Source organism: Lampetra fluviatilis, chromosome 54, assembly GCF_964198595.1.
Source record: "Lampetra fluviatilis chromosome 54, kcLamFluv1.1, whole genome shotgun sequence".
NCBI lineage: Eukaryota > Metazoa > Chordata > Hyperoartia > Petromyzontiformes > Petromyzontidae > Lampetra > Lampetra fluviatilis.
In genome coordinates, this window is record NC_136328.1 from 5,175,119 (window position 1) to 5,202,326 (window position 27,208).

Consider the following 27,208-nt stretch of genomic DNA (forward strand, 5'->3'; position numbering starts at 1 on the left):
AGTGGAGGGAGCGAGGGAGGAGGAAAGGGGGGGGGGGGTAGAGATCATAGAAGACTACCGTGCAGTCTGATCTAATATATTATTCTAACGTGCGCGTGTGCGCGTGTGCGTCCGTGTGCCGGCTTCCCAGGAGTTCTACGTCCACGCCAAGGCGCTGTGGGAGGACGACGGGGTCAAGGCCTGCTTCGAGCGCTCCAACGAGTACCAGCTCATCGACTGCGCAAAGTAGTGAGTGTGCCCTCCTCCTCGCCCTCTCGCGCGCACACACTCGCCGGTCGGCCCTTGTGGACGCTCGCGCCCGCACACGCTCGGATCTCGACCCGGCAATGATCTCGTACAGCCGGTGCGCGCCGCTCCTGCACTCGCGATCCGATCCGGAGGTCGCCGGTTGCGGCGACGCAGCGAGCCATGTATTTTTAACTGCCGCGCCCCCCCCCCCCCCCCCCCCCTTGCCAACGCCATCCGTGCGGGATCGTCCTCTTCTTGAGTGAGGCAGCTACTGCCCTGGGCCATCTTATGATTCTTACTGGGGCGTTAAAAGTTGCCGTGTTTGTCCGTTGCGTAGTAATAAAACCTTACTAAACTGGCCGTGTTGAGTGTTTAACGACACATTTATATTTATGCGCTCTAACCCAAAAGACCTCTATTATGGATAATATTGGTCGCAAAAGTCTACTACATGTTAAAATAACAATAACTTAAACCCCCCTCTGCAGACAATGCGTTGACATGGAGTTCTCCCCTCTTCCGCTGTTGTGAGACATTCTTCTTAACAGCAGTGCGGTGGCAACCCTAGTACCACCGCTGCGCCGTCCTTGCCACCGCTCTGATCGATGGCGCGGAGAAGGCGCCAGCGTTGCCACCGCTCTGCTCGGTAGCGCGGACTCTTGGCGCCGGCGTTGCCACCGCTCTGCTCGGTAGCGTGGAGGCAGTGACAGCGTTGCCACCGCTCTGCTCGGTAGCGCAGATGTGGCGCCGGCGTTGCCACCGCTGTGATCGGCAGCGCCGACTCTTGGGGCCGACGGGCGTGAGCCCTGCTGTGGATGGTGCTCGGGGCGACGTCGTGGACGTCCGCCATGTGACTCGCGTGCTCTCGGTAATCATTAGTTGATATTTTTGCGTACGTCACGGCGAGTGACGCACCTGAGCGGTCTCGTCGCGTCCCCCGTGGACGCAGGTACGGGGCCGCAGGGGAGCGTGGGGGGGGGGTGTGATTATTCCGGGAAGGCCCCAGCTGGTAATGAGTGCCCCCAGCAAAGGCCTGCGTGTGTCGTCAAGCCCCCAGCAACAGCCCCATACCAGCACGGTGAAGCTTTCGCACTGACGCACGGTAAAACCGCACACACGGCAACCGGACAGCAGCAACAACAACACTTGAGTGACGACGGTGACGTCACCACAGCGCCTGCGCCAGGCTAGGTGCACCTTGAGGCTGTCGCTTGAAGTGTGCAAGACTCGCTGCTGGCAGGAGGTCACAGGACAGACTCCCCCCACACACGCCTCGGACACTAAGTCACTCGCTACACACACCGCACTCTCCCCTACACACACCAAAAAGACAGTGGGGGCAAGTGCTGTTAGCGAGCACCTATGAAGGCCAGCACGGCACACGAAGGGGTGGGTGGCCAGCACCACGCCCGGCCGCCTTCGTCTCCCTAGTGGCGATGTTTGAGGCCGAGTCGACCTCGGGGAGGCCCAGGACCGGTTCAGATAGTCGTCACCGGTGTTGATGGCCGCGAGCGGGAATCAATCTCAGGTGGCCGGGTTTTGTAGTGCATTGCACGAACCGTTGCACCATGCGCACAAACCCACACACCTCATACACACACACACACACCAACCTACACACCTTATACACACACACCAAACAATACACCTCACAAACGCACACACGCATACACACTAGCCCAGCCACACACCTCACACAAACACACCAACCCACCTTACACACTGCACTACCTTATCCACACACCTCACACACACACCTCACACGCACACTAGCCCAGCCACACACCTCACACACGCACCTCACACACACCAACCCACACACAACACAAACACCAACCCACACACCTCACAAATACATACAAACACACCAACTCATACCACACACATACCAACCCACACACCTCACAAACAGACACACCAACCCACACACCTCACACACACACACACACACCAACCCATACACCTCACACACACCAACCCACACACCTCACACACCAAGCCACACACCTCACACACACACACACCAACCCACACACCTCACACACACCAACCCACACACCTCACACGCACACACCAAGCCACACACCTCACACACACACACACCAACCCACACACCTCACACACACACACACCAACCCATACACCTCACACATACACACCAAGCCACACACCTCACACACACACACACCAACCCACACACCTCACACACACACACATCAACCCATACACCTCACACATACACACCAAGCCACACACCTCACACACACACACACCAACCCACACACCTCACACACACACACCAACCCACACACCTCACACACACACACACCAACCCACACACCTCACACACCTCACACACCTCACACACCTCACACACACCAACCCACACACCTCACACACACCAACCCACACACCTCACACATACCAACCCACACACCTCACACACACACACCAACCCACACACCTCACACACACACACCAACCCACACACCTCACACACACACACCAACCCACACACCTCACACACACCAACCCACACACCTCACACACACACACCAACCCACACACCTCACACGCACACTAGCCCAGCCACACACCTCACACACGCACCTCACACACACCAACCCACACACAACACAAACACCAACCCACACACCTCACAAATACATACAAACACACCAACTCATACCACACACATACCAACCCACACACCTCACAAACAGACACACCAACCCACACACCTCACACACACACACACCAACCCATACACCTCACACACACCAACCCACACACCTCACACACCAAGCCACACACCTCACACACACACACACCAACCCACACACCTCACACACACCAACCCACACACCTCACACGCACACACCAAGCCACACACCTCACACACACACACACCAACCCACACACCTCACACACACACACACCAACCCATACACCTCACACATACACACCAAGCCACACACCTCACACACACACACACCAACCCACACACCTCACACACACACACATCAACCCATACACCTCACACATACACACCAAGCCACACACCTCACACACACACACACCAACCCACACACCTCACACACACACACCAACCCACACACCTCACACACACACACACCAACCCACACACCTCACACACCTCACACACCTCACACACCTCACACACACCAACCCACACACCTCACACATACCAACCCACACACCTCACACACACACACCAACCCACACACCTCACACACACACACCAACCCACACACCTCACACACACACACCAACCCACACACCTCACACACACCAACCCACACACCTCACACACACCAACCCACACACCTCACACACACACACCAACCCACACACCTCACACACACACACCAACCCACACACCTCACACATACCAACCCACACACCTCACACATATCAACCCACACACCTCACACACACACACACCAACCCACACACCTCACACACACACACACCAACCCACACACCTCACACACACACCAACCCACACACCTCACACACACACACCAACCCACACACCTCACACATACCAACCCACACACCTCACACACACACACACCAACCCACACACCTCACACACACACACCAACCCACACACCTCACACACACACACCAACCCACACACCTCACACACACACACACACACCTCACACACCTCACACACCTCACACACACCAATCCACACACACCAACCCACCTCACACACACCAACCCACCTCACACACACCAACCCACCTCACACACACCAACCCACACACCTCACACACACACACCAACCCACACACCTCACACACACACACCAACCCACACACCTCACACACACACACCAACCCACACACCTCACACACACCAACCCACACACCTCACACACACCAACCCACACACCTCACACACACACACCAACCCACACACCTCACACACACACACCAACCCACACACCTCACACATACCAACCCACACACCTCACACATATCAACCCACACACCTCACACACACACACACCAACCCACACACCTCACACACACACACACCAACCCACACACCTCACACACACACCAACCCACACACCTCACACACACACACCAACCCACACACCTCACACATACCAACCCACACACCTCACACACACACACACCAACCCACACACCTCACACACACACACCAACCCACACACCTCACACACACACACCAACCCACACACCTCACACACACACACACACACCTCACACACCTCACACACCTCACACACACCAATCCACACACACCAACCCACCTCACACACACCAACCCACCTCACACACACCAACCCACCTCACACACACCAACCCACACACCTCACACACACACACCAACCCACACACCTCACACACACCAACCCACACACCTCACACACACGCACATCTCACACACACCAACTCACACACACACACCTCACACACCAACTCACACACCTCACACACACCAACTCACACACCTCACACACACCAACCCACACACGTCACACACACCAACCCACACACCTCACACACACACACCAACTCACACACACCAACCCACACACCTCACACACACACACCAACTCTCACACACACACACACCTCACACACACACACCAACTCACACACACACACCTCACACACACACACACACACACCAACCCACACACCTCACACATACCAACCCACACACCTCACACACACAGACACACCAACTCATCCCACACATCTCGCAAACACACACACACACCAACCCACACACCTCACAAACACACACATACCAACCCACACACCTCACAAACACAGACACACCAACCCATACACCTCACACACCGTTGCCCAGCCACACACCTCACACAAACCTACCCACACACACCTCACACACACACCTCACACACACACACACACCTCACACACACCTCACACACACCGTAGCCCAACCACACCCACCCAGCAGTCTCGTGTTGTCACCTCCGCGCAATGCCCCGGCGGCGGTCCCCCCCCCCCCGTGTTTATCTGCGTCGCCGCTATTACTCGACTTTAATTTATGGAGCGAGTAAACCCGTCTCTCCCCTAGTAAACCCGTCTCTCCCCTAGTAAACCCGTCTCTCCCCTAGTAAACCCGTCTCTCCCCTAGTAAACCCGTCTCTCCCCTAGTAAACCCGTCTCTCCCCTAGTAAACCCGTCTCTCCCCTAGTAAACCCGTCTCTCCCCTAGTAAACCCGTCTCTCCCCTAGTAAAATAGTCTCTCCCCTAGTAAACCCGTCTCTCCCCTAGTAAAATAGTCTCTCCCCTAGTAAACCCGTCTCTCCCCTAGTAAACCCGTCTCTCCCCTAGTAAACCCGTCTCTCCCCTAGTAAACCCGTCTCTCCCCTAGTAAACCCGTCTCTCCCCTAGTAAACCCGTCTCTCCCCTAGTAAACCCGTCTCTCCCCTAGTAAACCCGTCTCTCCCCTAGTAAACCCGTCTCTCCCCTAGTAAACCCGTCTCTCCCCTAGTAAACCCGTCTCTCCCCTAGTAAACCCGTCTCTCCCCTAGTAAACCCGTCTCTCCCCTAGTAAACCCGTCTCTCCCCTAGTAAAATAGTCTCTCCCCTAGTAAACCCGTCTCTCCCCTAGTAAAATAGTCTCTCCCCTAGTAAACCCGTCTCTCCCCTAGTAAACCCGTCTCTCCCCTAGTAAACCCGTCTCTCCCCTAGTAAACCCGTCTCTCCCCTAGTAAACCCGTCTCTCCCCTAGTAAACCCGTCTCTCCCCTAGTAAACCCGTCTCTCCCCTAGTAAACCCGTCTCTCCCCTAGTAAACCCGTCTCTCCCCTAGTAAACCCGTCTCTCCCCTAGTAAACCCGTCTCTCCCCTAGTAAACCCGTCTCTCCCCTAGTAAACCCGTCTCTCCCCTAGTAAACCCGTCTCTCCCCTAGTAAACCCGTCTCTCCCCTAGTAAACCCGTCTCTCCCCTAGTAAACCCGTCTCTCCCCTAGTAAACCCGTCTCTCCCCTAGTAAACCTGTCTCTACCCTAGTAAACCCGTCTCTCCCCTAGTAAACCCGTCTCTCCCCTAGTAAACCCGTCTCTCCCCTAGTAAACCCGTCTCTCCCCTAGTAAACCCGTCTCTCCCCTAGTAAACCCGTCTCTCCCCTAGTAAACCCGTCTCTCCCCTAGTAAACCCGTCTCTCCCCTAGTAAACCCGTCTCTCCCCTAGTCTCTCCCCTAGTAAACCCGTCTCTCCCCTAGTAAACCCGTCTCTCCCCTAGTAAACCCGTCTCTCCCCTAGTAAACCCGTCTCTCCCCTAGTCTCTCCCCTAGTAAACCCGTCTCTCCCCTAGTAAACCCGTCTCTCCCCTAGTCTCTCCCCTAGTAAACCCGTCTCTCCCCTAGTAAACCCGTCTCTCCCCTAGTAAACCCGTCTCTCCCCTAGTAAACCCGTCTCTCCCCTAGTAAACATGTCTCTCCCCTAGTAAACCCGTCTCTCCCCTAGTAAACCCGTCTCTCCCCTAGTAAACCCGTCTCTCTCCTAGTAAACCCGTCTCTCCCCTAGTAAACCCGTCTCTCCCCTAGTAAACCCGTCTCTCCCCTAGTAAACCTGTCTCTCCCCTAGTAAACCTGTCTCTCCCCTAGTAAACCTGTCTCTCCCCTAGTAAACCCGTCTCTCCCCTAGTAAACCAGTCTCCCCTAGTAAACCCGTCTCTCCCCTAGTAAACCCGTCTCTCCCCTAGTAAACCCGTCTCTCTCCTAGTAAACCTGTCTCTCCCCTAGTAAACCTGTCTCTCCCCTAGTAAACCCGTCTCTCCCCTAGTAAACCCGTCTCTCCCCTAGTAAACCCGTCTCTCCCCTAGTAAACCCGTCTCTCCCCTAGTAAACCCGTCTCTCCCCTAGTAAACCCGTCTCTCCCCTAGTAAACCCGTCTCTCCCCTAGTCTCTCCCCTAGTAAACCCGTCTCTCCCCTAGTAAACATGTCTCTCCCCTAGTAAACCCGTCTCTCCCCTAGTAAACATGTCTCTCTCCTAGTAAACCCGTCTCTCCCCTAGTAAACCCGTCTCTCCCCTAGTAAACCCGTCTCTCCCCTAGTAAACCCGTCTCTCTCCTAGTAAACCCGTCTCTCTCCTAGTAAACCCGTCTCTCCCCTAGTAAACCCGTCTCTCCCCTAGTAAACCCGTCTCTCCCCTAGTAAACCCGTCTCTCCCCTAGTAAACCCGTCTCTCCCCTAGTAAACCCGTCTCTCTCCTAGTAAACCCGTCTCTCCCCTAGTAAACCTGTCTCTCCCCTAGTAAACCTGTCTCTCCCCTAGTAAACCCGTCTCTCTCCTAGTAAACCCGTCTCTCTCCTAGTAAACCCGTCTCTCCCCTAGTAAACCCGTCTCTCCCCTAGTAAACCCGTCTCTCCCCTAGTAAACCCGTCTCTCCCCTAGTAAACCCGTCTCTCCCCTAGTAAACCCGTCTCTCCCCTAGTAAACCCGTCTCTCCCCTAGTAAACCCGTCTCTCCCCTAGTAAACCCGTCTCTCCCCTAGTAAACCTGTCTCTCCCCTAGTAAACCCGTCTCCCCTAGTTAACCCGTCTCCCCTAGTAAACCCGTCTCTCCCCTAGTAAACCCGTCTCTCCCCTAGTAAACCCGTCTCCCCTAGTAAACCCGTCTCTCCCCTAGTAAACCCGTCTCTCCCCTAGTAAACCCGTCTCTCCCCTAGTAAACCCGTCTCTCCCCTAGTAAACATGTCTCTCCCCTAGTAAACCCGTCTCTCCCCTAGTAAACCCGTCTCTCCCCTAGTAAACCCGTCTCTCCCCTAGTAAACCCGTCTCTCTCCTAGTAAACCCGTCTCTCTCCTAGTAAACCCGTCTCTCCCCTAGTAAACCCGTCTCTCCCCTAGTAAACCTGTCTCTCCCCTAGTAAACCTGTCTCTCCCCTAGTAAACCTGTCTCTCCCCTAGTAAACCCGTCTCTCCCCTAGTAAACCCGTCTCTCCCCTAGTAAACCAGTCTCCCCTAGTAAACCCGTCTCTCCCCTAGTAAACCCGTCTCTCCCCTAGTAAACCCGTCTCTCCCCTAGTAAACCCGTCTCTCCCCTAGTAAACCCGTCTCTCCCCTAGTAAACCCGTCTCTCCCCTAGTAAACCCGTCTCTCCCCTAGTAAACCCGTCTCTCCCCTAGTAAACCCGTCTCTCCCCTAGTAAACCCGTCTCTCCCCTAGTAAACCCGTCTCTCCCCTAGTAAACCCGTCTCTCCCCTAGTAAACCCGTCTCTCCCCTAGTCTCTCCCCTAGTAAACCCGTCTCTCCCCTAGTAAGCATGTCTCTCCCCTAGTAAACCCGTCTCTCCCCTAGTAAACCCGTCTCTCTCCTAGTAAACCCGTCTCTCCCCTAGTAAACCCGTCTCTCCCCTAGTAAACTGTACTCACCGGTGTACCCACTGGATTACTCGCTGACTGGGCGTGTGTACTCACCGGTGTACGCACTGCTTTGGCTTGTGTGCACACGCACGCTCGCGTGTGCATGCGGGCTGCGCGTACGCACAGGCGTGCACGTGTCGGCTTACACGTGCGTGCGCGTACCAACGGTTGCTCTCAGATGTGTACAACACGCACACACACGCGTGTGCGTGCGGGTACACGGACATGGGCGTAATGCGTGTACACGGGACGTACACAGGCGTGTGTTGCGCAGGCGTGCGGGTACGCGGACGTGCGTGTACACGGGCTTCGTATGCGTGCGCGTACACGGACGTGCAGGTACATGGACGTAATGCGTGTACACAGGCGTGTGCGTGTACGTGTACACGTGCGTGTTCGTGTACACAGGCGTGTGCGTGCGTGTGTGTGCGTGTACACGGCGTGTGCGTGCGTGTGCGTGCGTGTACACGGGCGTGTGCGTGCGTGTGTGTGCGTGTACACGGGCGTGTGCGTGCGTGTGTGTGCGTGTACACGGGCGTGTGCGTGTACTCGGGTTTGCTCTGCGTGGTCGCCTGGTGTCCTGTGAGGCCGGGCCAGAGGCACCACAAACACTCGGCTCGCCTGCGTGGCCGTTAAAATTCCAAACCGCTTCTTCTCCTTCAGCCCTACATGGGCCCAGATCCAAACAGCGGACACCTTTTAAGGGGGGGGGTTGGTGGGTTGGTTGGTGGTGGTGGTAGTGGTGGTGGTGGGTGGGGAGGTTTATATTATAATTTTTTTTAACAAAAGGAGGTTCTTGAATGACAGAGCAAGACGGACGAGTCTCGCGCCGAGTCGATGTCGTCTCGTCAGGGTCAAGGAGATGAGGAGGAGGAGGAGCAGGAGGAGAGCAGAGGAGGAGGTGGTCCCCGGCTCTCGCCGTCGTCGCTGGGCCACCGAGGCCCCTGCGGCCGTTGGTGACCCGTCGCCTCCTCGGCCCAAATAAAGCCGCGATCAGACGCAACGACCCCCCCCCCCACCAATCCCCCCCCCCACCACCAATCCCCCCCCCACCACCAATCCCCCCACCACCAATCTCTTCCCTCCCTCCCTCCTCCCTCCACCTCCCCCGCATCCCTCCTGCCGCCACGCGTGCCGAGCGGCGGCCGCTGGGGTCAGAACTCGGCCGATGATGCCGGGTCGCTCCGAGAGGAGGGAGAGGAGAGAGGGAGGGAGAGGAGAGGGAGAGAGAGGGAGGGAGAGGGAGAGAGAGAGAGAGGGAGGGGAGAGGGAGGGGAGAGGGAGGGGAGAGGGAGGGGAGAGGGAGGGGAGAGGGAGGGGAGAGGGAGGGGAGAGGGAGGGGAGAGGGAGGGGAGAGGGAGGGGAGAGAGGGAGGGAGAGGAGAGGGAGGGGAGAGGGAGGGGAGAGGGAGGGAGAGGAGAGGGAGAGAGAGGGAGGGAGAGGGAAGAGAAAGAGAGGAACAAAAAATATTTAAATTATTCCCTTCAACCACCGCCGCCGCGTCTTTGAAGCCCGCCTTCCAAATATGGTGGTGCACCCGTTTTGAATTGGGGTTTGGCGACCTGCAACTCGTACAGTGCAGCCAGTAGTGATGGGTTTGGAAGCGTGGGGGCCTGGGGGGGGGGGGGTTGGGGGGGGCGTTAACTGCCCCTACTCACCACACCCAGCGCCACCAGCTCATGCCAGTGATGGGGTGAACCTTGTTGTCGTAGAGGTTTTGGGGGGGTGCGGGGTGTTAAAGATCTGGAGGTTAGCGGTGAAGTGTCGGAGGTCGCTCCAGCCTTCGCTGGCAACTCGTGTGTTGTGGGGGGGCGGACTGTGGTGGGGGGTGGGGGCACTCCCCCCCCCCCCATCCGCGGCCGCGATGCGTTCTGCCAGGGGGCCGCCCGCCGCAGTCGGTGGGGGAGGGAGTGAGAGGCAGAGGGGGTGAGGGAGAGAGGGGGGGGAGATTGAGGGGGGAGAGAGAGAGAGCAGAGCAGAGCTATTTTTAGCACGTTTCCGCAGTGACAAGCCGCCAGTGAGCTGTGTAATGCATTCATAACCCAAAGGGACTACGCCAGTTTTGCCCCCCCCCCACCCCTGTTTCCTTATTTCTCTGCCTCCCCTCTGTCTCGTTCAACTCGGCGTGTACACGTAACACGTCTGTGCCACCGTGTTTGTCCGTCTCTTCGTGTCCGCCTGCAAATTCGTGTCTCTCTCTCGCCCTCGCGCACACGCGCGGAGACAGACAGACAGACAGAGCCCTCCTCCACTCTCCCTCCCAGTCTCCCCTCGTGTAGCCCACACAGGCCGTTTGGGGCAAGCGCTGTTAGCGAGCGCGCACGCCTACGAAGGCCCGGCACGACGCGCAAGTCGGGGGTGGATGCGTGGCCATCGTCGTGCCCGGCTGGCTTTGTCTCCCCCGTGCCGATGTTCGCACGCGCGCACCGCGCCGGGTACCGATTCGACCGCGGAGTCGCGACAAGGGAAGGGCCCGGAACCAGTTCAGTCGAGATATTCGCCACTCACGTTGGCCAATGGCCGAGGATTGAACTCGGGTCGCCGGTTGCCGAGCGTAGCGCTCCGGCCACTGCGCCGCCGCTCCCCTTGTACACGTCAATGGCACGCACATTCCTTGCTGCTGCTGCTGCCAGTGCCTCAGGGGCTGGGTCGGGGTCGCGCCCTCCGCGTGGGTCGGGGTCGCTCCCTCGGCCGTGGGTCGGGGGTCGCGCCCTCCGCGTGGGTCGGGGGTCGTGCCCTCCGCGTGGGTCGGGGGTCGCGCCCTCCGCGTGGGTCGGGGTCGCGCCCTCCGCGTGGGTCGGGGGTCGCGCCCTCCGCGTGGGTCGGGGGTCACGCCCTCCGCGTTGGTCGGGGTCGCGCCCTCCGCGTGGGTCGGGGATCGCGCCCTCCGTGTGGGTCGGGGATCGCGCCCTCCGCGTGGGTCGGGGGTCGCGCCCTCCGCGTGGGTCGGGGGTCGCGCCCTCCGCGTGGGTCGGGGGTCGCGCCCCTCCGCGTGGGTCGGGGGTCGCGCCCTCCGTCCAGGCCATGGCTTGGCAGATTGCACCTCGCGGGTTCCCGTCGCCGTGTTCGCCCGCCCGCCCCGCCCGTTCAGCTTTCGTTTTATTTTGGTGAACGAAGCGAGAACCCGACAGACGAGGGATCTCTCTCATTTGCTGCCCATTCCTTCCTTGCATCCATCTGCTTGCGTGTGTCTGTTTTGGGGGAGCGGTACTGCAACTTCGATTCCCGAATATCTGAAGCTCCCATTTGCCTCCCGAGATTGACTAAGCCTTAATACCTGGTGCGGTACATCTAAACTTGAGCGGTGGTGCTGGCCACCCCCACCCCCCATCGAGCACCGTGCCGGGCCTTCATAGGCGCTGCTCGCTTAACAGCCCTTGCCCCAACATCCTGTTAAGGCTATCCGGAAGGTGGGATATTTGTCTTTTGTGAGTGTCCGTCTCTCTCTGTCCGGCTGTCCGTGCATCTGTCCGTCGGTTTGTGCCGTCGGCCGCTTGAGCAGCGGGCGGCCCCGGTGGCCCCGGTGGCGTTTGCGGATGAAATTGTGTGAACGGAGAGTCAACGGCGACGGCGGTGGTCGGCTTTCGTGAGCCGCTCCTCCCCGGTCGTCCACTCAAATGGCACTTTTTCTGACGCTTTCGCCCGTCGGCGTGGCGCCAGTCCTTGTGCGAGGGGCGCCGTGTTGCACAAGCGAGCACAGCCGGCTGGTAGTCACTACGAACTATAAACTATTTAAACTAGAAACTATTTTTTATTTTATTTTACCGGGTTAGGCCCCACTGAGCTTATGTAGCTCTTTTTTTTTCAGAATTAACCTGGCCACCACAAATGATAGCTCAACGTGGAAATTTACAGCAGCCAAATACTCTCAAAACGCATGATGTTGATGCTCAACGTGGAGGGAAGATCCGGAGGACCCGGAGAAAAATCCACGCGACCACGGTGAGAGAGAGAGAGAGACGCGCAAACTCCAAATATAGAACAAGCGTCAGGGTCGGGATCGAACCCACGACCTCCTGTATACCAGGCGAGGTAGTTAACATCTCCTGGCCAACATGATGATGATGAGAGAGATACGCAAACTCCAAATATAGAACAAGCGTCAGGGTCGGGATCGAACCCACGACCTCCTGTATACCAGGCGAGGTACTTAACATCTCCTGGCCAACATGATGATGATGAGAGAGATACGCAAACTCCAAATATAGAACAGGCGTCAGGGTCGGGATCGAACCCATGACCTCCTGTATACCAGGCGAGGTAGTTAACATCTCCTGGCCAACATGATGATGATGAGAGAGATACGCAAACTCCAAATATAGAACAGGCGTCAGGGTCGGGATCGAACCCACGACCTCCTGTATACCAGGCGAGGTAGTTAACATCTCCTGGCCAACGTGGCGCAACGGGGACGGCGTGTGGCGTCGTGCGAAATCCCACCGGGGTTTTCTACCCCCCCCACCCTGCCCCCCCAACCCCCAGCAGCAAAGTAAAGCTACAAATTTGAACCGAGATGCCGGCGCAAACGATGGCCCCCCCCCCCCCCCCACTCTCTTGGAACGGACGCCACGGCCTCCTTAATAGCGTCAGTTCGCAAAGCGGGACACGGCGCCGTGGCATTTTTAAATCCTTTATATTAAGTTCGCTTGCTTGCTTGCGCGCTTACGAGCGTGCAAATCTTTCGGTCGTTTTTTAACCCACTTCCCGTGATCCATCGAGCTGACATTTTGCACACAGACTCGTTGTGCGTGACAATTTATTTTCGTGATATTTTTTTTTCTCCAAAATTTGACACTTTTTAGGAAAAAATAAATTATATTTAATTACCAATTGCTTAATGGTGGCAGGCAATCATCTGACCCATAGGTGGCAGCCATCTCAAGCCAGAGGACGAGAGGACTCTAGCCGCCACGCATATAAAGGATTTATAGTGAAAAACGTTGTTTTTACAGGTTAATTTTTTCACGGTTAACGCGCGCAGTATTGACCAGGGCGGCCTACCGGGTTGTGAATCGTGCGCGATGCGCGCGGTTTTAGCGTGCCGATGACGAGCCGCCGATGCGTCGGAAGGATTTTTTTTTTTCTTCGGAATCGTCGTTGCCAAATCGCAGGCCCCGAGATGTGAAGTGGTTCGGCAAACAAACGGCGCTATTGAAGGTGAAATAGATAACGGGCGCAACGCGCTCATTTTAATTGAGCGGGGTTACTACGCGAGAACTTTTGGCCGGGGGAAAGAGACGATGGGGAGAGAATTCCAAAGTGGACATGGTGCCAGGGAAGAAGCAGAAAGAGAAGCGTTGTGACCTCCTGTAGTGCCGCGAGTTGCTGTGAGCGGGTGGGTGGGTGGTGAGTGTGTGAATAAGTGGTGAGTGGATGAGTGAATCAGTAAGTGGTGAGTGCCTGGGTGAGTGTGTGAACAGGCGAGTGAGCGGGTGGGTGAGTGTGTGAATAAGTGGTGAGTGGGTGAGTTGTATGTGTGAATCGGTAAGTGGTGAGTGCTTGGGTGCTTGAGTGTGTGAATAGGTGGTAAGTGGATGAGTGAATAAGTGGTGAGTGGATGAGTGAATCAGTAAGTGGTGAGTGCCTGGGGTGAGTGTGTGAACAGGCAAGTGAGCGGTGTGAGTGGGTGGGTGAGTGTTTTGACGCCCAGGGTGGTGGGGGGTTGAACGCATTGTGGATGAGATGAAGGAATGTCTGGTGGAGGGAACGTCACGGGAACAGTCACCATGGTATTAGCAATACGAGAGTGATACGGAGGTGACGGACTGTCAGATTTGCAAAGCCAACCACCGGTGGTTATTATTGCTGTTGTTCTGCTGTTGAATCGGTGTCATGTAAAACTTGGGAGGCTGTGCAAGAGCCCTCGGAGTAGTAGAGTGAGAGGGGACAGTGCGTGGGGGAGAGGGGAGTGAGATGAGAGGGGAGAGTGAAGTGAGATGAGAGGGGAGAGTGGAGTGAGATGAGAGGGAGAGTGCGTGGGGGAGAGTGGAGTGAGATGAGAGGGGAGTGGAGTGAGATGAGGGGGAGAGTGGAGTGAGATGAGAGGGGGAGAGTGGATTGAGATGAGAGGGGAGAGTGGAGTGAGATGAGGAGGGAGAGTGGAGTGAGATGAGAGGGGAGAGTGGATTGAGATGAGAGGGGAGAGTGGAGTGAGATGAGGGGGAGAGTGGAGTGAGATGAGGAGGGAGAGTGGAGTGAGATGAGGGGGGAGAGTGGAGTGAGATGAGAGGGGAGAGTGGAGTGAGATGAGAGGGGAGAGTGGAGTGAGATGAGAGGGGAGAGTGGAGTTGAGATGAGAGGGGAGAGTGGAGTGAGATGAGGAGGGAGAGTCGGAGTGAGATGAGAGGGGAGAGTGGATTGAGATGAGAGGGGAGAGTGGAGTGAGATGAGGAGGGAGAGTGGAGTGAGATGAGAGGGGAGAGTGGAGTGAGATGAGAGGGGAGAGTGGAGTGAGATGAGAGGGGAGAGTGCGTGGGGGAGAGTGGAGTGAGATGAGAGGGGAGAGTGGAGTGAGATGAGAGAGGAGAGTAGAGTGAGATGAGAGGGGGGGGATAGTGCGTGGGGGAGAGTGGAGTGAGATGAGGAGGGAGAGTGGAGTGAGATGAGGAGGGAGAGTGGATTGAGATGAGAGGGGAGAGTGGAGTGAGATGAGGGGGGAGAGTGGAGTGAGATGATGAGGGAGAGTGGAGTGAGATGAGAGGGGAGAGTGGAGTGAGACGAGGAGGGAGAGTGGAGTGAGATGAGGAGGGAGAGTGGATTGAGATGAGAGGGGAGAGTGGAGTGAGATGAGGGGGGAGAGTGGAGTGAGATGAGGAGGGAGAGTGGAGTGAGATGAGTGGGGAGAGTGGAGTGAGATGAGAGGGGAGAGTGCGTGTGGGAGGTTGGAGTGAGATGAGGAGGGAGAGTGGAGTGAGATGAGAGGGGAGAGTGGAGTGAGATGAGAGGGGAGAGTGGAGTGAGATGAGAGGGGAGAGTGGAGTGAGATGAGAGGGGAGAGTGGATTGAGATGAGAGGGGAGAGTGGAGTGAGATGAGGAGGGAGAGTGAGTGAGATGAGAGGGGAGAGTGGAGTGAGATGAGAGGGGAGAGTGCGTGGGGGAGAGTGGAGTGAGATGAGAGGGGAGAGTGGAGTGAGATGAGAGAGGAGAGTAGAGTGAGATGAGAGGGGGGGGATAGTGCGTGGGGAGAGTGGAGTGAGATGAGGAGGGAGAGTGGAGTGAGATGAGAGGGGAGAGTGGAGTGAGATGAGGAGGGAGAGTGGAGTGAGATGAGAGGGAGAGTGGAGTGAGATGAGAGGGAAGAGTGGAGTGAGATGAGAGGGGAGAGTGGAGTGAGATGAGAGGGGAGAGTGGAGTGAGATGAGAGGGGAGAGGAGTGAGATGAGAGGGGAGAGTGCGTGGGGGAGAGTGGAGTGAGATGAGGGGGAGAGTGGAGTGAGATGAGAGGGGAGAGTGGAGTGAGATGAGAGGGGGGGGATAGTGCGTGGGGGAGAGTGGAGTGAGATGAGGAGGGAGAGTGGAGTGAGATGAGAGGGGAGAGTGGAGTGAGATGAGAGGGGAGAGTGGAGTGAGATGAGAGGGGAGAGTGGAGTGAGATGAGAGGGGAGAGTTGCGTGGGGGAGAGTGGAGTGAGATGAGGGGAGAGTGAGTGAGGTTGAGATGAGAGGGGAGAGTGGAGTGAGATGTGTGGGGGGGGAAGGGGACAGTGCGTGGGGGAAGAGTGGAGTGAGGATCCATGGAGAGGCTGGATGTTCGATTTCCCAGTGCGGTAGTTGTAGTACGGAAGCATTTTTTCTTCAATCCCCCGCCTCGTCCCCCCCTCTCAACGCCCCCCCTCCACTCCCACCAGCCACTGTCCATCCAGCACCACGGTTAGTCGCATGGCTGGCCAGTGTGGAAGTGCAGGCCAGATGCTACGTGGAGGGTCTTTGCAGAGCATCCTTCACTTGAGAGGGCCCCTCCTGCCAGCGGTGGAGTGAACAAGCCGGTTGCAGGGCCTGCACCTTTGCCTTTTAAGAAAACCTCAAGAGGGAACTACAACTTGGTCCCTCCCTGCCCCCCCCCCCAACTCCTCACCCCCCCCCAATGCCTCACCTCTCCCCCCCCCACCCAACTCCTCACCCCCCCCCCATGCCTCACCTCTCCCCCCACCCCAACTCCTCACCCCCCTCATGCCTCACCTCCCCCCCACCCAACTCCTCACCCCCCTCATGCCTCACCTCCCCCCCCCCCCACCCAACTCCTCACCCCCCCCCCAACTCCTCACCCCCCCCATGCCTCACCTCCCCCCCCCCACCCAACTCCTCACCCCCCAATGCCTCACCTCCCCCCCCCACCCAACTCCTCACCCCCCCCAATGCCTCACCTCCCCCCCCCACCCAACTCCTCACCCCCCTCATGCCTCACCTCCCCCCCACCCAACTCCTCACCCCCCCAATGCCTCACCTCCCCCCCCCACCCAACGCCTCACCCCCCCCAAATAATACCCTACACACCTATCCACCGTCCCCCCCGTAACCCCCCCCCCGCTCTGTTAATGATTGATGTGTGATGCTGTAGGCGTCGCCGCGGCAACCGAGCGGTTGACACGGTGACGCCGCCGAGCGGGTGGGCGTGCTTGGGGTAGCCCTCGGCAACGGGGGTGATGGGTGGGGCGGTGGTTGGGGGGCAGTTGTGCCGATGGGGCCCCTGCCTTTGTTTACGGATGTTTCTACTGTTTCGCGTGCCCTCTGTTTTCATTTCTCAACCTTCTCCTCTTTCTCCCTCTCCCCCCCCGGCCCTCTCGTCGTCGTCGTCGTCGTCATCGTCTTCGTCGTCGCCGCGCGAACGGGAATGTGCGTTCGCGGCGGACGAGCAAACACGGCGGTACCCGCTCCGGCGGCCGTGTTTGCCGCGCGAGCGTTGCCATGGCGATTGTTTTGCTGTAGGTACAGTAACCCGCTGTCGCCCCCCCCCCCGCGCCCTCCCGACAGCACCTGTGCAGGTGCAGGTGCGGTGGTGGGGGAGGCGGGTGGCGCCCTGTGCGGGCGCCAGAAGTGCTGAAGATGGTGAAGGGGGGGAGTGCAGGGAGGTGCAGGAGGTGGTGAAGGGGGGTGCAGGGTTACTGCAGGGAGGTGGTGAAGGGGGGTGCAGGGTTACTGCAGGGAGGTGGTGAAGGGGGGTGCAGGGTTACTGCAGGGAGGTGGTGAAGGGGGGTGCAGGGTTACTGCAGGGAGGTGGTGAAGGGGGGGAGTGCAGGGAGGTGCAGCAGGTGGTGAAGGGGGGGAGTGCAGGGAGGTGAAGGGGGGTGCAGGGTTACTGCAGGGGGGGTGCAGGAGGGTGCTGTGGGAGCTGGGTGGTTGACGTTGCCTGCGTTTTGCTTTCTGCCTTTCAGCTTCCTGGACAGAATAGACGTCATCAGTCAGAGCAGCTACTCACCCACCGACCAGGTGAGGCCACAGCCTCCACCGCCACACTCCGCTCACCCCCTCGCGCTCGCCCTGCTCACTCTCACCCAACGAGTACTCGGCAAACCCACGTGTCGCCAACACTCGCCCAATCCATACTTACCGGCACTCGCCCACGCTCACCCAACTTGTACTCATCCAGTCCACACGCACAAACCCACACTCACCCCTCTCACGCTCGCCTAACCAACACTCACCAACCCCCACGCTCACCCCTCTCACGCTCACCTAACCAACACTCACCAACCCCCGTGTGCACCCCACCCAGTCCGTGCCCAAGGGGTGATTGAGACGAGGCCATTGTTGGGTTGGGTGGTGAGCAGGGGGGCGGGGGCGGGGTGGTGGAGGGGAGGGGTGTGTGGGGGGGGGGGAATCTGGGGAGGATCGTGGTGTGTGTGTGTGTGTGGGGGGGTGTGTTGTTGGGAGTGTGTTGATTAATGCTGGTTGGTTAGTATCGGTAGTGTGTCGGCTAGTTAGCGGCGGTGATTCGTGTAATCGTACAATACGAGTAGTGCCCTTTGGGGGTGAGTGTATGGGTAGGTCATTGCATTGGTAGTTTGTGTTGTTGGCCAGTGCGAGCGTGCGGCCTGGGAGAGCGGGCGGGTGTGTTTGTAGCCGCACGAGCGACGCCTGCTGAAGTTGGGACGCACACGCGCGTTCAGTGGCGCGCGTGCGCGTCACGTGCGCGTCACGTGCGCATGACTCGCCCGCCCGCCCGCTCCCTCGCCCGCCCGTGTTTATATACAAACCCGCGAGTACATCATCATCATCATCGCTGTCGGTGCCGTGCCTGGTGGCGCCAACGTGCTCCCACCTGGAGCTCGTTCCGTCGGGGCTGTGGAGGGGAAGGGAGGGTTGGGGGTGGTGGGTGGTGGAGTGGGGGGGGGGGGGAGGTGGTGGGGGGGCTGGTGGGGGGCAGCTGGTGCTCGCTGGCTCCTCCCTGGTACCGTCGGCACGGTGCTCGGTGCTAGACCGAGCTCCGTGTCGGCGCTGAAAACGGGGGACACGCACGGCGCGGACGAGCGGTGCCGGTGCCGCCGTGCGCCGCCGTGTGCGGTTGTGCATTTGCGTGTTGTAGGTATATGTGTGTGAGGGAGTGGATGTATTGGTGGCTGTGTGTGCGCGCGTGCGTTGTGGTGTACATGTGGGTGTGTGAGTGCGTGTACTTAGAAGTGTGCGTGCGTGCCGCTGTGCGCATGTGTGTGTGTGTGTGTGGTTGCATGCGTGTGCGCACGTGTGGTGAGTGGTCGACTATCCAGTGGCGTGCTGCGCTACGAACCTCGTTGCTCGAGTTCAATTCCAGCTCGTGGCCAAAACCGGTGACGAATATCTCAACCAGCCCTGGGCCTCCCCTAGGTCGACTCGGCCTTAAAGCGAGTACCCGGTGCGGTGTGTAAACATCGCCACTGGGGAGACAAAGGCGGTCGGGCGTGGTGCTGGCCGACCCACCCCCCCGTGTGCCGTGCCGGCCTTCATAGGTGCTGCTCGCCGACAGCACTTGCCCCAACAGGCTGTTAAAGGCCACCCGGGGGATCTTTGTCTTTGTGCGTGTGTGTGTGTACAGGATCTGCTGCGGTGCCGAGTTCTCACATCGGGGATTTACGAGACGAGGTTCCAAGTGGACAAAGTGAACTTCCAGTGAGTACGAGCGCAGGCGGCACCAGAGACACTCGCGGTTGGGAACGGGGGCTGGGGGGAGGGGGCCGGGGGGGGGGTGGGGGGGCTTGGGGTGGTGGCAGGGCAGGCGAGGGAGGGGGGGGCAATCGCCCCTATCCCCCCCGAAAATGCGTATGTTTTCGATACTTACCAGTGAAAAAAATGTATCGAACGTCCTATTTAAAACCACCCCACAACACCCAAGCGCGCCTTCCTCTGGGAAGTTTCTAGATCCACGTCTGGTTAGGCCCCACCAATGCTGTTTTGGGTGCTTCCTTCAGGTGTGCGTGCGTGTGTGTGTCCATGTGCGTGCTTGCGTGCGTGCGTCTGTGTGTGTGTGCGTGCGCGGAGCAGAAACGAAATGGTTGTCACAGTAGGGGGAGCACAGGTGATGCCTCTGCCAGCCATCTCAGTCGGTCAAATACCATGGCACCTGGATCTTTCCCGTGACTTCCTGCCAGCAGCGAGCCTTCGTCATTCCACGTGGCCTCAGTGTGCACCTAGCCTGGCACAAGCACTGCGGTGACGTCACCGTCAGTCGGTGGCGAAAGGTGGCTGCTGTTGTTGTGCGTGTGTGGGGAGCGGTGGTGGTCGCGGTGAGCTGAGAACACGGCGACCCGGGTTCGATTCCCACTCGCTGCTAGTGCAGATTATCTGAACCAGTCATGGGCCTCCCCAAGGTCGACTCGGCCTCAAATGAGTACTTGGTGTGATGTGTACACATCGGTACTCGGGAGACAAAGGTGGCCGGGCGTGGTGGTGGCCACCCCACCACCCCCCGTCGTGCGCCGTGCCGACCTTCATGGGTGCTCACTCTAACAGCACTTGCCCCAACAATCTGTTAAGGTTACACGGGACAATTAACCTTTGTTTGTGTGACCATGCATGTGTGACCTCGTGAGCGGTGGCGTAGCGGTTAGTGCGCTGTGCTACGAACCCGGCTACCCAAGTTCGATTCCCGCTCACGGCCAACACAGTGACGATTATCGTGCACCAGTCCTGGGCCTCCCCTAGGTTGATTCAGCCTCAAATGAGGATCTGGTGCGGTGTGTAAACATCGCCATTGGGGAGACAAAGGCGGCCGGCCATGGTGTTGGCAATCCACCCCTCGTGTGCCGTGCCGGTCTTCACAGGTACTACTCGCTAACAGCACTTGCCCCAACAGTCTGTCAAGGCTATACGGGGAATCTTTGTCTTTGTGTTTTTTTCCTATTTTTGGAAGTCCTCTCAATTGGTCAACCCATGGCACATGGGTCTGTCCCATGACCTGCTGCCAGCAGCGTGCGCCGTGGTGGCATCACTGCAACTTGGTGGCGAACGGCGGTTGTTGTGTGTGTGTCAGTTATAGTGATATGTGTGTGTGCGTGCGAGACCGTGTGTGTGTAACCGTGTGTCTGTCTGCCCCCCCTCTGTCTGCAGCATGTTCGACGTGGGTGGACAGAGGGACGAGAGGAGGAAGTGGATCCAGTGCTTCAACGGTACGCACCGAAGTCGTGCGGGGGTCGAGACGGAGCGTGTGTGTGAGGAGCCGTAGTGCAACGGTCAGCGCGCTCACGCTACGATCCCAGCCACCCGAGTTCGACTCCCGCTCACGGCCAACACCAGTGACGATTATCTGAACCGGTCCTGGGTCTCCCTCTAGGTCGACTCGGCCTCAAATGAGTACCTGGTGCGGTGTGTAGTAAACATCGCCACCGGGGGAGACAGAGGCGGCCGAAAGTGGTGCTGCCCACCCACCCCCTCGTGTGCCGTGCCGGCCTTCCTAGGTGCTGCTCGCTAACAGCACTTGCCCCAGCAGTCTGTTGCAGGCTACATGGGGGGGGCGGTGGGGGGGGCAGGGGGACGTGTGGATCTTTGTTGTTGTTGTTATTACGTGTTTTTTTGTGGCGCATGACCGCGTGCGTGTGTGCTTGCGCTCATGTCGGCCCCATTGCAGACGTGACGGCCATCATCTTCGTGGTGTCGAGCAGCAGCTACAACATGGTGCTGCGAGAAGACCCGTCACAGAACCGGCTGAGGGAGTCCCTGGAGCTCTTCAAGAGCATCTGGATAAACAGGTGCCCCCCACAGCTCACACCACACACAAACACACAAAGATCCCCCATGTAGCCTTAACAGACTGTTGGGGCAAGTGGCGTTAGCGGGCACTTATGAAGGCTGGAACGGCACACGAGAGGGTGTGTCCAACACCACGCCTAGTGGCGATGACTTTACACACGCCCAAGTTACTCATTTGTGACTGAGTCGACCTAGGGGAGGCCCAGGACCGGTTCGGATAACCGTCACCGGTGTCGGCCGTGAGCGGGAATCGGGTCGCCGGGTTTGTAGCGCAGCACGCCAACTCGCTACACGACCGTGCCTCCCCCTTACACCAAAGACACGCACACAAAGACCATACAGCCCCGTGGGGCCTGCACAGGCTGTCGAGACAAGAACGGCGCGTGCGAGAGAGGGTGGGTGGCCAGCACCGCGCCCGGCCACCTTTGTTTCGCCCGTACTGGTACTCTACTCGCCTCAGGGTTGTGTTGATTCTAGATTTGAAGCTTTCGTGACTGCAAGGATTCATATTCTTAGGTTTTTTCGGTAAAGTCACGTAGGTAAAAAATTGAAATTAAAATTAATAAAAAATAAAATAAAAATAAAAATCACGACGTTTCGGAGGCAACACAAGCTTCCGTCTTCAGGTTGAGTTGATATACGGGAGGTCTCGGGACCGGATTAGATCTTAGTCACTGACGTTGGCTGCGAGCGGGAATCGTGCTTGGTTCGCCGGGTTCTTAGCGCGGCGCGTTCACCGCCGCGCACACCGCTCCCCGCATATGCACTTACACGCAGGTAAACGCAGGTGCGCCCACGCACATGGACGTACATGCATGTACGCACACGTACGCACACGAACACACACGTACACACACGTACACGCACGTACGCACACGTACGCACAAGTTGCTGTTACGTTGCAGTGACGGCGGTTGTGCCAGGCTCGGGTGAAGCCATGTGAAGTGTCACTGCTGACAGGAAGTTACGGACGGACCAAGGCCTTAAACACATTCGTCAACACTTTGGCCTTACAAGGGGGAATGTACAATAGGCGACGTTTTGGACAACAGCCCTTATTCAAGACCACATGCAGGCATCATAATGAGTGGCGCACAGGTGCAGCTACTGCCAGTCATCTTAGTCGGTCAACCCATATAACCCCTGCGTCTGGCCCTCTGACCTCCTGCCGGCAGAGAGAGAGCCTCGTACACTTCTCGCGGCTTCGAAATGCACCTAGCCTGGCACAAGCGCCAGGGCGACATCGTCGCCACTCGCCGGTGAACGCCGTTGGTTTTTTGTTGCGTGAGCAGCTTTTAAGACCGGCTGCTATGTGTGGCGTGTGTTGTGTGTGTGCGCGTGTTGTGTGTGTGCGTGTGCATGTACTGCCGACGATGACCTTGCGAGTAATAGCCACGCGTGGTGGTGGTGTGCGTCTGCCAAGATGTTAACTACCTCGCCTGGTACACAGGAGGTCGTGGGTCTGATCCCGACCCTGACGCCTGCTGCTGTATATTTTGAGTTTGCGTGTCTATCTCCCCGTGGATTTTTCTCCGCGTCCTCCGGTTTTTCCCCTCCACATTTCGAACCGAAATCACGCGCTCGAGAGTGATTTGACCGCTGTAATATTTGCACGCGAGGATGAACCACTTCCGTTGAGCTGTCATTCGTGAGAGCCACGTCACTTCTGAACAGGAGCCACAGCGCTCGGTGGGGCCTTACCCTATTAAAAATAAACATAGTTTAGTTGGATTTAAAATAAGCATGTTTAGTTGAGTTTAAAATAAACATAGTTTAGTTGGATTTAAAATAAGCATGGTTTAGTTGAGTTTAAAATAAACATAGTTTACTTGGATTTAAAATAAGCATGGTTTAGTTTAGTAGTAGGTTTTTACCCTTTAAACTGATACAAAAACTGACACCTTTCTACAAGGCATCATGTTTGCAATAACCACAACACAAGCAGTCAAAATGCAAACAAAAAACTCTGATAATGATATGCACTGTCCTTGAAGTTGATTGGTCCACACCCGAGACAGCTTTTTTTAGAGCCTAGTCTCACATGGTGTTGGACCAGATGACGCTAAAAGGCGCACAACTCAAAAAAAGCGCACTATCAGAGTATTGAGAGCTCGGGGTAAGCATTTACACTATGAGACCTCCTTTACCAGTGGCAAAATATAGTAGTAGGTTTTTACCCTTTGCATTTTGACTGCTTGTGTTGTGGTTATTGCAAACATGATGCCTTGTATAACGGTGTCAGTTTTTGTACCAGTTTAAAGGGTAAAAACCTACTACTATATTTTGCCACTGGTAAAGGAGGTATCATAGTGTAGTTTAGTTCAGTCCGCTCCACCTGAGCCGGTGCGGGTGGTGTGGAGCTCGGGGCTGTGGAACGGCCGCCCTTGGGGTCCCCACTTGGCCACCGGCGCTGTCGCTCGCGCCGTCCCGGCGGGAGCGAGCGAGCCGAGCGGCGGTGGTTGGTGGTTGTTGGGCCTTGGCGGGGGGGCGGTCGGCACGCTGGGGTGGGCCTGCAGTTCCACGGGTGTGCAGCCGACAGCGAACCCCGTTAACGATCCTTAATTGCCCCGGTAATGGTGGGTCCTAATTAAGCGGCAGGGGAGAAGAGGCTGCCGGCCCCCCCTGTCCGCCCGCCCACCCGCCGCCCCCCCCAACACCCCCCCCCCCCCCCCCCCCCCCCCCGGGCGTCCGCAGGCGCTAAAATTACCGCTCCCTTTGCGTCTGCGTGGAGCCGCGCCCGGGCAGCGAGCGGCGTCGCCATGCCGACGTTTCACAACGCCAGGTTAATTGCGCTCTTAACACGTAATTTGCGTTTTGGAGAGGGGGGACCGGCGGCGCGTCGGCTTCCGCAGGTATTCCGCTCTCCGGGTTTCTGTTTGCCGCGCTGCGTCGGGCGCGACGACGTCCGAGAGAGTTTCGGCTGCAAGGGGCGGCCGGCTGGTCGTTGAAGAAACTTGCCCGGGCGCGACGTGTGGTAGCCGTACACGCGAGATGTTAGCCTCCCTCGCCTGGTATACGGGAGGTCGGGGATTCAATCTCCGACCCCTGACGCCTGCTGTTGTATATTTGGAGTTTGCATGTTAGCTCTTCGCTCTCCCCGTGGTTGTGTGGATTTTTCTCCGGGTCCTCCGGTTTTTTCCTCCACGTTTAGCATCGGCGTCACGCGTTTATGAGTATTTGGCCGCTGTAAATGTTGACGTGATGATGAGCCACTTCGTTGAGCTACTATCACTTGTGGCCAGGTCACTTCTGAAAAAGAGCTACATAGCTCAGTGGACCTTACCTGGTGAAGTAATAAATAGTTAATAGTGCAGCAAAGCATAAAAACAATACCAATGCAAAACACACTGCGGGGTAGTTGAATGAGCGATTCGAATTTTGCTTGCATTGAAAAAATGCACTCCCATGAGGCAATGCGGCCGATGTGTTCAAACGCTTTTTTGCGGCGAGGCAAAGAAGAAGGCATATCGTTATTTGGTTACTTATATTCTCAACAACAACAGCGCTTGATAGAATAACAGTAATATTAATAATAATGTTGAGTTTTGTGTCGCGTAGTCGTTCACGTTAGTTGCATCTCTCGCAGTCGCTGAGGAAGCTAACAGCCAGTCCAGGTGGTCAGCAGCCGGCTCTACCGACAGTTGCCCAAGCTCTGCAGTCCTTCGTTTATCGGTGCATTTTCGGCTAAGTGAATTGGTGTCTATACATCAACGGCTATTGAGGATCACAAAGCTCCGGGAGATAAATCATTCAACCAATTTGCCCTTTCCACCTCTTGCGGAAGCGTTGCGGTGTGCGAACAGGAACCGTTGCAAGATGCTCCTGCGCGCACCTGTTGCTTGGTGCGGCGTGCCGTCGTGTAGCGGCACGTTGCCACCACTCGGTACTGTCAGGGGGGGGGGGTGGGGGGGGAGGAGTGAAAGCGCCGCCCGGCGGTCGCGGTATCACCGCTTGGTGCAGAGGTTCGCGGTTCCAATCGAGCGGCCGCCCTGGTTACCGCTGCGGTTGCGTTCGCCAAATGTAACGCGACTCCGGCGGCGGCGGCTGCTTGGCTCACGGTGGACGTTAAAGATCCCTCCGAGGGTAGGCTGCTGTGCACGTTCGAATGAATACACGTTTGTGGATTATACACGCATAGCAGCAGTCATCGCCTGTCCCTCCCCCCACCCCCTCCTGGTCGCCGCGAACTCATGCAAACGAGAGATGCACCTCCGACTTGCACGGTTGGTTACATGCGGTATGAAAGAAGTTCAACACACATTGTGTTCCCCACTGTGCCAACTCTGCGCTTTAGCCTCCCAACGCTCCGCACGTTGTTGTGAGCGTCGCTCCCCTGCCCTTCTTTGTTGCTGGAGGCCTACAACTCCCCAGCAGCATCCTTCACGAACCTCCTCTACAGAAGCTGATCTTGACACTGCTGGTACCAGTCATCGGCAAGTGCAATCGGCTCCACATCCTCTTGTACCACATCAGTCCATCTCGTCTCTAGCCGGTGCCGCTGCCCGTTTGGCTCCATCCATCCGGCCGAACAGCTATCTCATACACACACACACTCATTCACTCTCTCACCATCTCGCCCACTCATTCACCCATTCAATCATTCACCCGATCACTAATTCGCTTGCTTCTGCGAACAAGTCTCGTTCCTGGCCTCTCGGCTTCTCGCGTGGCTCCATGGAAATCCGCTTGGAAGCGCTCGATGCTGCCGGCGTGAGATCGGAAGAGACGCCAGGGGGCGCCCAAGATGCACGTGCAGTGCCGGTACCCGACTCCCGAACGCTGCGAGCGCGCTAGGGTCGTGTGCTGTGGGTTGGGTGGTGCCCACTCGAAGCCACTTCCATATACAGAGTTGATCGTCGATTGTCCGGCTTTCAACTTTGTCCGGCGGTCCCGGGCCGAAACCGCTCCAAAGGCTGTAACCAGGCTGGCGATCGGCAGCACCATGTGCGTGACAAATAGGTAGCTACGCTTGATTTCGGTGTAAAATATTACATCGGGTACATTATACATTGCTTGCATACAACTTAAGCAATTCAAATGCAGCACGTGTATACATCGCCCCACGCCGAGTCTAGGAGATTGGAGTGGTAAGTACGGTACAGTAAATATGGTAACTTTTTCAAGGAGGTATTTATTTGTTTGTAACTTTAAGCGAATTTCATATTGTAAACATTGAACATTTTGACAAAACTAATAAGCTATTTTAAATAATCATTCGTGATTATCCGGCGTTTTTGAAAATCCGCCCCGCACCCCCTCCCCTCCCGAAGCCACCGGATATTCGATCATCTTCTGTTTAGAGGCTGGCTGCCCACAGCGCCCATCTACCTGTGTATGTGTGTGTGAGGATCTGGTGTGGTGGTGTGTGGGGAGCGGTTAGCGTGCCACGCTACGAACACGGCGACCCGAGTTGCC

At 57.3% G+C, this 27,208-nt stretch overlaps 1 protein-coding gene across 1 annotated transcript in view; it reads left to right on the forward strand.

Moving 5' to 3' along the window:
* LOC144949522 (guanine nucleotide-binding protein G(s) subunit alpha-like) overlaps positions 1 to 27,208 on the forward strand; it is a 73,670-nt gene that overhangs the window by 40,357 nt on the left and 6,105 nt on the right. The window contains exons 5-9 of the mRNA XM_078879446.1: positions 131 to 228; positions 18,007 to 18,061; positions 19,644 to 19,717; positions 21,155 to 21,213; positions 21,672 to 21,792. Of these exons, the coding sequence (XP_078735572.1) occupies positions 131 to 228; positions 18,007 to 18,061; positions 19,644 to 19,717; positions 21,155 to 21,213; positions 21,672 to 21,792 (407 nt within the window). The remainder of the gene's footprint in view (positions 1 to 130; positions 229 to 18,006; positions 18,062 to 19,643; positions 19,718 to 21,154; positions 21,214 to 21,671; positions 21,793 to 27,208) is intronic.